At 33.1% G+C, this 13,154-nt stretch overlaps 1 protein-coding gene across 1 annotated transcript in view; it reads left to right on the top strand.

Moving 5' to 3' along the window:
- DNAlig1 (DNA ligase 1) overlaps nt 1-13,154 on the top strand; it is a 52,846-nt gene that overhangs the window by 26,149 nt on the left and 13,543 nt on the right. Inside the window, exon 8 of the mRNA XM_083136009.1 lies at nt 11,329-11,552. Within this exon, the coding sequence (XP_082992135.1) occupies nt 11,329-11,552 (224 nt within the window). The remainder of the gene's footprint in view (nt 1-11,328; nt 11,553-13,154) is intronic.

Consider the following 13,154-nt stretch of genomic DNA (forward strand, 5'->3'; position numbering starts at 1 on the left):
CCTATCTAATAATGTTAAAAATAAATTTAACCAATATAATCCAATAATGTAAAAAATAAATTTAACTCTGTGGAAACTTTTCCCATTACTTTGTAATCAAATTTTCCTGGTGTTGATTGAAGTTTTACACTTTTATTTCCCGACTTGTAACGATTAATATATATTACTGACCAAGATTCTTCCAATCCGCTTCCCCTCATCATGTATCCTATCGCTCCCATGTACGACATAACCATGTGGAATCCACCTAGACGAAGGACAACTGACGACAGACCTCCGTTGTCATGAGAAGTCGCAACAATTTCAGAGGCTTTCAGATATAGAGGTTGGTCGAAAGTAACAATACATGTATTTTGACCATGTTTCATGCATTCTTCAACTGTGAACATAAGGGATGAGTATATGGCATCTGGACTTGTCGGCAGCAGCTTTATAAATGGTAATATACTTATTTCAGAAATGTGATAATCCTTGCTACCTTCAGTGGCAAACTCCATATAAATACTCCAACTTGGACTTGGTGACAAGGTAAGGTGATTTCCGCACATCTATACAAAATCAAGAAGTGATGCAACATGCACTGATGGTGCTACCTGTTTGGTGTATTCAATTTCTTTAATCTTGATTTTCTCCAGGCCACGGACAGCAGGCACAACGTATGTGCGTAATGGATAGAGGCACATATTTTTGGTAAATAAAAAAGCAAAATTTCGGTACAAAAACTGAGTCAATTTCGGGTTCAAAAGCGGTAAATAAAATGAAATATCGGTGTTATAGCGGTGAAAAATTGGATGAAAAGTGGTATATAAAAAGACATTTTGGTTTTAAAATTGTGAATATAATCCTAAATTTGATTTAAAAACTACACTTATTCCACAGAATTAACTTTTCACTTCTAATAGCACATTTATGTAGTTATAAGAGTATTAAGTTTATTTCTGTGTAAAGGAATCCATTTCTGCTTCTCCAATATTAACAGCAGAATTAATCAATTTTCCGGGAATTGCATAACTCTCAGGATAATTCAGACTTCAGAAACTGTCGCGTCGGTATATAAATGGTAAATTTCGTGTTTAAGAGTTAATTTCGCTTTTTGAAGTTCATTTCGCATTATTTCGTGACAAAACATGGTCACAAAATGCATCTCACACCTTTCAAAAACATGAAAAATTAACACAACAATGTGTTTTTTCAAATTTCGTTTTTTCGTCAAAAACGAAATATGCATGCCCCTAGTAATGGAACATTACCAAATTTGGCAAGGTAACATTCTGGTGGTTGCTTCTTCAACCGAACAATTTATTTTCTGGGATGAACAGATCTTGCAGGAGTAGTGCACATAATGCTCCCCGTATTGTGGAAAGTTCCTAGTCTGTCCAAGGTCCGAACATTGATGTCTGCATTATCAAATATAAACTGATTCAATAATTCCTTGTCAACAACAATTTCCTCATCACTTAACATTGCAGAACTAAGATACAATACGGTTTCATTGTAGGATGCACATAAACCCATGATAACATATCAATAATATTTCTTGAACCAAAATATCTATGTGGATGAACTGCAAGTCCAATCTGAATCATTGAATTGAATGACCATGGTCTTATTGCTGATATAATAGCATGCTAAATACATGCACATTTTCTTTTGATGGACTCTTCATTTCCTTTTATTCGTTTCATAATCACACCCTCTGTAAAGACCCTTAATGTCTCTGGAACCATATCATCAGCTGTCTTCAAGCATTAATGTGGATTTGGATACATATCTTTAGCATATGTTTCAGATCGTATATCTTCCCGAATTATTGCGGAAGCAGTTCTAACAATTCTAAGTCTTTCGTTCTTTGGATCTTCTTCTTTCTGTGTGTACCAACTTTTGGATAATATTTTATATCTTGTATCACGGAAACATACTGTAGAGGTTTGCCCTTTACGTGTTTTATTATCATGTCTTCTCCATAGTGATCACATAGGCGTTTCTTAAGAGTTGTTTCTGAGACATCAGTATCTTGTGGAAGATATTCCTTCATCTTCGTCATAAGTTGATTCATCGAGTACTGACACTCTTTAACCATGTTAGTCAGTATAATTCTAACTCAGTATCAGCACAATAGGTAGTAGCTATGGTGCTATATTGAAAAGGAAATTTAAATTTGCATATACTAATGAATAATGTTTATGTTCAAACAATAATAAATACCTTTATAATTATTAAATTGATAAAAGAAAACTAGAAACAACAAAATTACAAGAGCATTTATAACATATCAATGCTATACTTGAGAAGAAAATATCTCTTTGTTATCTCCTTCCGGGATAAAGCAAGTCTTTGTATTCACAATTCTGAGCTTCCTTTTTCAAGATTCATCATCTGACCAAACCACATCCAAATGTAGAACATATAAGTGTCACTCTATGCAACCTTCCTCCAAGCACTCATTTGAGGAACTGTAACATTTACAAGCATGCTCGTTAAGCAAGATGAAAACAGATACCTATTCACTGCTTCAAAATCAACATGGCATCTTTTATACATATCAGTGTCATTCCACAACTTTCGAATCTTTATCAGATTATATCATGATCAAAGTTCCTTCAAGTCATAAAAGGCTTCTATATCACTTAAACATCCAAGTTATTATAACGTTGCCAAGTTTAATCTTTAAAAGCAACAATTATTATACAAATATATCACCATCCCATATTGATATATCTCTCCTTATCCTTGTTCCATCTTCAGCTCAATTTGTACTTATCTTTGTTCCATCTTGAGCTTCTCACCAAGTCACAGACAACTAGTATTAGAGCAACTAGTTCAAGCCCGATTTTTTAGTATGTGTTATCTTCAATTGTTTTTGTTTTATATTTTTGTCCATAAGTGCTTAACAGCTTGAATGTTTGTGTTGTAAATGTACATATTTGCTCTGTTACAGCTATTTTACTATGTATATTACAATATACTTATCTAATGATTACAATTACCATTTTTTTTAATGTTGATACAAAATACCAAGTATGACATCATATTATACATTGAACAATTTTAAAGAGTTGACCTTTGTATATAAACCTTGATGCCAATGCAAATGTACACAATTTCAATAAATTTAATTATAAATTTGAATGTATCATATCTTTCTTGTCTGAAAGAACACATATGATTGAAGATATTTGTTTTTCATATTGCCAGTCAAAAATAACTGTTAAGACTAAATTGTTATAAATATTGCACAAATGTGGAACTTTGAACTTAGCCTAACCTTTTTCAAATGTTGTTATGACAATGTATTATTTTTATTGTCATACTGGCACTCAACAAGGGACGAACCCACAACAACAGATCTGAGCACTACTGAGACTTTTAACATATAATAATTAATATAATGCCTCTATATTTACAAACTGTTTTCATGTTTAGCATTATAATCAACTGAGTATAACTGAATATTTGTTTTCCAACAATACAACAAGAACTTGTTCATCATGAACCAATACAGTGCAACTACACATAATGAGTTTTTAGTACATAATAATGTTGAAAAACAAACAAGAAAAATCAAGTTCTACATACCAACAACTATTATCTAGTGAAGTTCCATATGAACCATTTTTACATAAAACAATGTAGTTACATAACATTTTTATTTATTATGAACCAATGAAGCACCATTAAGAACTTCATTCTTAATCTGAGAGCATAATTTCTATATTAATCTTTATTTAGCCAAAAATATATTAATTATAATTTTCTATATGTAGAGTAAGTTACCTATGATCCAACTAAATTTCCCATTGGGTATTCATCCATTTGTCTAGTAACATCAGCTAACAAGACAAGAATCTAAGTCCCTGCATCAAAAGCAAACATCCTCAGATTTACAGTGTCGAAACTAAGATTTCTTACATCACAAATCAATTCATGCAAGAAATGTATAAATTATGATGTGCGCACAAAAATTATAAAACATAAATAACTGTTGTTCCTGAACTCACAGTGTCACGGCACGAATTTTCTATTCTGCCCTTTGTGAACACATTTTGGAGCCATAATGCATTCTAGCATTTTAAAGGAACCTACTACTTGACTTAAGATTAGATCAAAACGTCTTTGCTTCTTGTCAAGTTTATTTCTATTTGAGCCTACAATTCAACTCTTGGAATCTCAGAGCTCTATAAAATGTTTTTACGCCACAGCTAAATCTTAGCATTAAAATCTATTATGCACATGCTATCACATTATATTATACATTTTTTGCACTCCAAAATACACATAACAAAGAATATTTGTTATATTGAATTTTTACACTGCTCATCACAACTAAGGATCAAGATATATGAATGAGGACCAATGTCGGATTAAGAAGATCAACTTAAGGCAAACTCTACAAATGAATACTTCATACCTGAACTAATGTTTCAGACTCAAGGAAAGAAGCATGAAAAATGAGAAAATTTTTACATTGACATCTGATTAAAGAAAAATTGTGCATAAAGTACTGTGACTCACTGTACCACCCTTAAGCAACAGTCTAAGAGAAGAACTCAACCAACCAACCCACATGGGTATGGTTGTGAAACAAAGCAGTATCTTTTGTCCTTCAAACCAACAAAATAAACAATATGTTATCAGTTAAGATATCATTATCATGTTTTGTAATATGTTTGAAAATATTGCATTATACATTTATGAAGTATGAACATAAATATTGGATATATAATCTCAGATGTATAACACTGTCAAACATATACATGGGTGTATTAAAAAGAATTTACAACCATGAATCAATTTTTGATTATCAGAATTGCTTTGAGTTTGCAAATTGAGAAAATACTATCTGAAATTGTCAAATAATTAATCAATCTGTGTCTACTCTTAATATAGATCACACTTATAGAGAATGACATCACACTGACAATACCTTGTGAAAGCTCATTACTATAATATCTTCAAGTGCAAAGATATCATATGATCATGTCAAAGTCCTTTAATATGCTGTCAAAATAAATCACAAATTAACGTTGTTATTCATTTAGAATAAAACAACTAAAATATACCTCATACCAACAAAATTTCATCCTAGTCTGTATAAATATTTTATCAATCCTAGCAAGTGCATTGATAAAATAACATATCTCTGAGGCTTAATTGACTAAAATCTTTGTAACGTAGTCATGTGTGATTTCAGAAGTCATCAAAAATACATCTAACATATCTTTAATCCAAAACATGGTAAGAATGGTTATCTCAAAAGATACTTGATACTTACGATCATTATAAATATAAGACACGTGGCTCAGAGTAATCACTTATGTAATTAAGTACATTTATATTATAACATAAATGGAACATTACATTCCCTGAAAAAACTAGTGTAACTGGTCTTAATATGTATTTTTCCTTCATAAATTTATACCCCTAAGATGTGGAAATAGTCAACCTTCAATCATCATATACAGCAGCACCATCGTGTGGCTTAGCTTGATAAGTGTATTTGAAATCATAAATACCTAACCTATCAACACTACACGATTACTATTGGAAGAATCCAAACTTGATAAAGCACCAAAGATACATGTGCATCATAAAAAAATATATATATATTCATATAATAAATATTTCTACATTAAGTGTCACAATAGGACTTACTATTGCCTTTACGTGAACACTTCACAATGCTTTCATGCAACTGTGGCATGGAATTATGAGTGACGAGCTTGGATCATCTAGTGGATGTCTCTGCTACATGTCAACTTCATAAAATATACGAGGAAACAATTCATCTTCAGGAATTATTGACTTAACAATTCCCTAATAGCAAATAAAATAATTCTCGTATATAAGCATTTTAAATGCACTTACATTCTTGGTACACTACCACTACTTAACTAACATCTTGGGTAACATCTTTCACCAGCTATTCAAGTTTGTTACATAGATGAACTATTATTAAAGTGTTTTAAAATTTGCTTTTGTTGTGCATAATAATGCCAAGTTTCCCACAAATGTGCGGAGTTATATTTAAGTCTAATAAACTTAAATATAGTGATCATGCAACTAAATTGTGCATAAAATAAATCACAAACTTGTACTTCAAAATATTATATTGTATTTTTGTCCATCAAGATGAACAGTAGTACTGTGGCCAAATATACCTCCCTAGACCAACAGTCTAGAAGATACTCCCAACCAACCACCCTTGTAAGTTGATGTGTCAAGCAGTTACTACATTTATGTAAGATATAGCAGCTAAAGAAACATCAACTTGCACTTGTTTAACTTGGGCAAGAAACTTCTGCACAAGATCACCAATTTTACATTACAAAATAAATAAATAAATATCATGTATATGCCTACTTAAATATTTAATTTGATTCTTAAAATTTAATTTGTGTTATTGGCTTCGGAGTCTCCAATTAGAAGCTGAACTTTGAGTATAAGCAGAGTTTCTATAAGTTTTGCTACGGCTACCGTCACTAGTTTTGCTTCGGCCACCGTCACTATCTGATCGGTAATATTCTATTTTATCATAACCATCACCATTGTTATAGATCTCTCTGCCAACTGTGTTTTGCACCCTTGTATCACATGATTGTTTATCATGCTGCTGTTGAACTCTATTACCAACATCAGAAGATGATTGTTTGTTATTATTTTTATTAAAAGTCCTAGAATTTCTATAGGATTGATTAGAATATCTATCCTTATTTCTATTTTGATCATTAGCACATGAAACATTTGCTACTCTAGCCTTATTCTTTGGATTATAATTATTTCTGTTCGTGTCATTGAACCGTGCAGGATTATTTCTTAAAGATTGAAAATTTTCAATTACTTGCAACGTTTGTTGCAATGTACGTACATTATTGATCACCATATGTTCACTAATCCTGTGTGGTAATAATGAGGCTAATTGTGCTATCAAATGAGGTTCTTCAGCATGAGGCTGAGTAGACTTCAAAATTTTGTAGTTCTTATTCGCATATTGTAACAGGCTTACATTACTCTCTTTTGTAAAAGGAGAATTCAACTTTACTGATTTCCAGCGGTCATTCTGATAATGTGCCAAAAAAGCCTCTTTAAATTCAGAATAAGTGGTAAACTGATTCTTTACTTCTAAGTACCAAGTTCTAGCACAATCAGTTAGAAGTTTTGGTATGTACTTCAAGAATTGACTTTCTTTGATGTCATAAATATCTAGGTTTTCCTCTACTTTTTCTAAGAATTCCGATGGTGCAAACTCTAAAGATATCCCATCAAAATGAGGGAAATGCCTCAAGTCCTGTGGTTTAATGAGAACTTTAATTTGACTCTTATTACAATTAGTCAATGGAACATCTACTGAATGACTAACATTAGTCATATGACCCGCATCATGTTGTGCATATGAAATTTTGTCATCAACATTATTATTAGCAACTGATTTGTTCTTCCTCAATTTTCGACGCTTAGATTCTAATCTTGTATTTCGGTATGGACCACTAAGCATACTTACTCTATCATGATCTGAATCTGTACTATTATACATCTCAGATTCAGTATTCACTCCTATATTATGTCTAACAAGACTACTTTTTGGTGAACCATGACAAACTTCATCTTTATTCCCAACTGTATGTTGTCTCTGATTTACAGTGTGAGAACTCATTCGAGGTGTAAAGTCACTCTGTGCTTTAGCTGTATTTTTAACTGCTATTATATCATGAGTTGATAATGGTGTTAATGCATTATTAACTACACTCATGATATTGGTTTCTATTTGTAGAAGTGCATTCTTAACACCTAATTCCAAAGAAGAGTTGATATTGCCTTTATTATTTACATCATGCAACTTATGCAATTCATCATCTCTGTAATACTTGTGCCTTGTACTAATATCCACCGACTTATCACTATCAACATCACTCCTAATTGCATCATTCTCTGGAACGCGAGTGATAATAATATGCCTTGCACTGCTAGACATAACTTCTTTATCAACCTCATCATGTTGTATGCCAATAGATTTGACATCAACCTGTGGTTCAGTTGAATGAGCATACTTGGTTTCACTTCGTAACTTAATTAGATCATTACTTAATGTACCAAATGATACACTACACTGAGCACAAACCTCAAGACATTGGTCCAGTTGAGAAGTAAACTGTTTGGATAAATTACTAACTGTATAGTCTAATTTTTTATCCATATCCGCAGCAAGATAAACTAGCTCATCATTCATCCTTTGATCCAGTAATTGAACTTTCTTTTCTAACTTTTCTGTTCTATCTAAGCATTCCTTACGGAACTGTGAAATATCTACCTTAATTTCTCTAAGTTCCTTACTTTGAGCTTTACTGGCTTCAATGCTTTCTTTCATCTGACTCTGCACAGCACAGATACCTTCTTTCATTTCACTTTGCACTGCAGAGATACCTTCTTTCATTTCACCTTGCACTGCAGAGATACCTTCTTTCATTTCTGCCTGCTGCGATTTGAGCATCATCACAATGTCAGCCAATGTGATCTCCTTCTCCATAATGTTAGGTATTGAAACTAATATCAGAAAGAAGAATATTCACAACTCAATAACTTATTCTTTCCTATCCAATAATTGTACCATTTGAGTCCTCATAATCTAAGTTTAACCATGTTAGTCAGTATAATTCTAACTCAGTATCAGCACAATAGGTAGTAGCTATGGTGCTATATTGAAAAGGAAATTTAAATTTGCATATACTAATGAATAATGTTTATGTTCAAACAATAATAAATACCTTTATAATTATTAAATTGATAAAAGAAAACTAGAAACAACAAAATTACAAGAGCATTTATAACATATCAATGCTATACTTGAGAAGAAAATATCTCTTTGTTATCTCCTTCCGGGATAAAGCAAGTCTTTGTATTCACAATTCTGAGCTTCCTTTTTCAAGATTCATCATCTGACCAAACCACATCCAAATGTAGAACATATAAGTGTCACTCTATGCAACCTTCCTCCAAGCACTCATTTGAGGAACTGTAACATTTACAAGCATGCTCGTTAAGCAAGATGAAAACAGATACCTATTCACTGCTTCAAAATCAACATGGCATCTTTTATACATATCAGTGTCATTCCACAACTTTCGAATCTTTATCAGATTATATCATGATCAAAGTTCCTTCAAGTCATAAAAGGCTTCTATATCACTTAAACATCCAAGTTATTATAACGTTGCCAAGTTTAATCTTTAAAAGCAACAATTATTATACAAATATATCACCATCCCATATTGATATATCTCTCCTTATCCTTGTTCCATCTTCAGCTCAATTTGTACTTATCTTTGTTCCATCTTGAGCTTCTCACCAAGTCACAGACAACTAGTATTAGAGCAACTAGTTCAAGCCCGATTTTTTAGTATGTGTTATCTTCAATTGTTTTTGTTTTATATTTTTGTCCATAAGTGCTTAACAGCTTGAATGTTTGTGTTGTAAATGTACATATTTGCTCTGTTACAGCTATTTTACTATGTATATTACAATATACTTATCTAATGATTACAATTACCATTTTTTTTAATGTTGATACAAAATACCAAGTATGACATCATATTATACATTGAACAATTTTAAAGAGTTGACCTTTGTATATAAACCTTGATGCCAATGCAAATGTACACAATTTCAATAAATTTAATTATAAATTTGAATGTATCATATCTTTCTTGTCTGAAAGAACACATATGATTGAAGATATTTGTTTTTCATATTGCCAGTCAAAAATAACTGTTAAGACTAAATTGTTATAAATATTGCACAAATGTGGAACTTTGAACTTAGCCTAACCTTTTTCAAATGTTGTTATGACAATGTATTATTTTTATTGTCATAACTCGTCGTTATCATTATCAAGGTAGCAGCATAACTGCAGAAATGCTATAGAAATACACTCATCTTCAGGCCTACCACGTTTTCCCTATGTAGGTGAGGATGTGTAAAATTTAGTGAAACAAGGATGATGATACCTAGCCTCAACTGCAACTAGATCAATAACGGTGTGCATTCGATCAAGCACTGTCCTTCCCCAATCATCGTTCCTCTTGATGGCAGCTTCAATGATTCGATCCTTGAATGTTAAGGATCGAACTTCAAATATTTTAACTCGTCTGTTCACATTTTTTTTTCATTTCTGCTTGAAAATCACAAACTTCACTGCAAGACAAGCAATCACATTTGAAGTGAAATATATGTACTGCTGATCGAAGGAGTATTGAATTTTGTGGTGAACAATTACTTGCAGCAGTAATACTACTCTCACGAGTATAGTCTTTACGGCACTTAATATGTAACCTCACATTCGTCTCATTTTCCAATTTCTCAAATATTCCATCTTTTCGACGTAAACTGCTGCTGTTTATAGCATTTAAGCCTTTTATCACAACCACAGCGTCACCTTCACTCAACGTTTGTTCACAAATAATACAATATTGGGTGATATCCATTGTTGCCTTGCCAAAAAGGTTATTCAGTTTGTTTTCTGATGATCAGATCCATTACATCGAAGTTCCACAACGGGCAGCACCCTTAAAGAAATTACATATATTATTAACAGTGAAATGGTAGGTTAAATCACAAAAATGTATCTTCTTACAGTTATTGGAAATTTTATTTTCTTTAATTTATGTCTGAACACATTTTCGGCTCAGCCTTCACCATTTTTAGTTAATAAAGCAATTATGATCAAACATCACCGTTCATCTGCCATTTTCCAATATGGCGGACAGAGCACAACTCGGATTGTCGGGGACTTTTAGTATGTTGTTTGAAATACCATACTGGTGACATCTACCAATTTTTATCTCTGTTTGAATTTTTTCCATTCTTTTTTCTAATTTGCCTGGACTATTAGTGCTACCAACCTTGTGGATATTTTAGTAATCTGTCCATTTGGTCTTGGTGGCCCTGACGGAGGTTTTTGTGGTTAGGAGACCTTGTGGCCTATCGTCAGGGCAAGGTCTTGGTCTTGTTTATATTTACTAAGCCACCTCAACGTCCTGTTGGTCGCCTTGTCGGTAACCTTGCCCTTGACTAAGAAGGGGGGAGGGAAGGGCCTTGTCTTAATCACACGCGTTGAGGATGAGACAAGTGTATGTGACGTAAGTCCTTACTTCCTGTTAGTGTGTTAATATGTCCTTGGAGGCTACGCCCTTTTTTGCAACACAATGAGCTGTGCGTTACAGTAGATGTTATAATCAAACATCTGTGACAATGCAGAATTTGGCCTTGCACGGAATGTCAGGATCCCAAGTTCAAATCCAGGTTCACCCACTCTCCATTGTGTTGTGCGCATTGCAGGTTTGGAGCTAGGCATAGCAGAGACGACATTGATGAAGACAATAGCCCAGAGCACGGGGAGGTCCCTGGACAAGATAAAAGCAGATGCGGCAGATGCTGGGGACCTGGGGATTGTGGCAGAGCAGAGTCGATGCAACCAGCGGATGATGTTCCAGCCTCCAAAGCTTATCCTGCGGAAAGTGTTTGAAAAGCTGAAGGAAATTGCCCAGATGACAGGGCACGCTGTAAGTCTTTGATTTTGAATAATACATCCGAGATGTGGAATAAGACATTGTGCATTGTGTTTCTTTTTTTTTTTTTTTTATATCTGTGTGCTGTTGGCATGAGGGATAGTTGTTGGCAACCCACAAATTTATTGCAGTAAGTATTGGGGAAGTTGCAGAGACTGGTTCAGAACTTGAGGAGGAACATGGATGATATTTGATCCCCTTGCCGTTTTTTGTTAAAACTGGTTCCATCTCAAAATTTCATCATAACACATATCAGCAATCCTTTAAGGGAGAAAATCATAAGTTGGTGTGATATTTTAATGGGACATTTCTCATATTTCCTCACATTACTTAATCATTGCCACACATATATTAAACAGGAAATTATAAGCACATAAGTGTTTGTTCCAGAAAATTACAAACTATAACACTGCTTATAATAAAGGAAACACCCTCACACAATTAAACCTCGATTATATGTTACTGCATTTTACCCTTTCCTGCTCGATATGTTAAGTTATCCAAATCCTGGAAAAATACCATAATAAACAATGGGGTATTGATCTCAAGTGTACTTTTCTGCGACTTTGTGTGTGGGCTTTTCTGAAAGAAAAAATAACAAAAAAAAACAGTACCTTTATAAAAAAGACGACAACTTTACAGCCCAAGTTCTGGTTCCTCATTGACTGTGTTATATTTAAACATTGCAGCAATAAAGAACCTAAATGCAGCAGAACTTTTCTTACCTGACCAACATACCCTTCATGCTTGCATTGTCTACAAAAGTTGAGATGTGCAGCACTAGGCAAGCTAAACGTTCTTTAACATGTGCATCTGGAAAGCTATATTGTGATCTCTGCTTCTGCTGCAATGAAAAGGCTACTTTGACATGAGGATTGCAAAAAAAAAAAAAAAAACACTTTCTCTAACTTGCACTGTGCTGCCTTTTGTTAAGGAAGACCTTAACTTATCAAGTTAGTGATTAGTAGAGCCACATATTTATGGTAAATAAAATATCAAGATTTCGGTACAAAAACAACATATTTCGGGATCAAAATGGTATATAAAATGGCATTTCAGTGTTAAAATGGGGAATAGAAACCTAAATTTGATTTTAAAAATATGTTTATTACACAAAATTAACATATCCCTTGTAATAGCACATTTATATAGTTATCAGAGTATTAAGTTTATTCCTGTGTAAAGGAGTCCATTTCTTGGTTCTCAAATATTTACAGCAGAATTAATCAGTTTGCTGTGATTTGCATAACTCACAGGATAATTCAGATCTCAGAATGTGTCAGTGTTGGTAAATAAACTCTAAATTTCATGTTTGAGTATATTTTGCATTTTGCAGTTCATTTCGCATCATTTCGTGACAAAATATGGTATCGAAATGCACCTCTCACCTTTCAGAGACATGAAAAATTAACGTTACAATGTGTTTTGCACATTTCATGTTTTCGTCAAAAACCAAATATGCATGCCCCTAGTGATTAGAAACGTGATATGCACAAACATCTTAGTCATTACTTTGTTGATCATTTATTTGTAACGTTAGATCACAGATCAATTAAGGGGGAGATAAGAAACCTTGAGTCTAAAGGATTTTTTTTA

Source organism: Lepisma saccharinum, chromosome 14 (assembly GCF_977018435.1).
Source record: "Lepisma saccharinum chromosome 14, izLepSacc3.1, whole genome shotgun sequence".
In the NCBI taxonomy this organism is placed as follows: Eukaryota; Metazoa; Arthropoda; class Insecta; order Zygentoma; family Lepismatidae; genus Lepisma; species Lepisma saccharinum.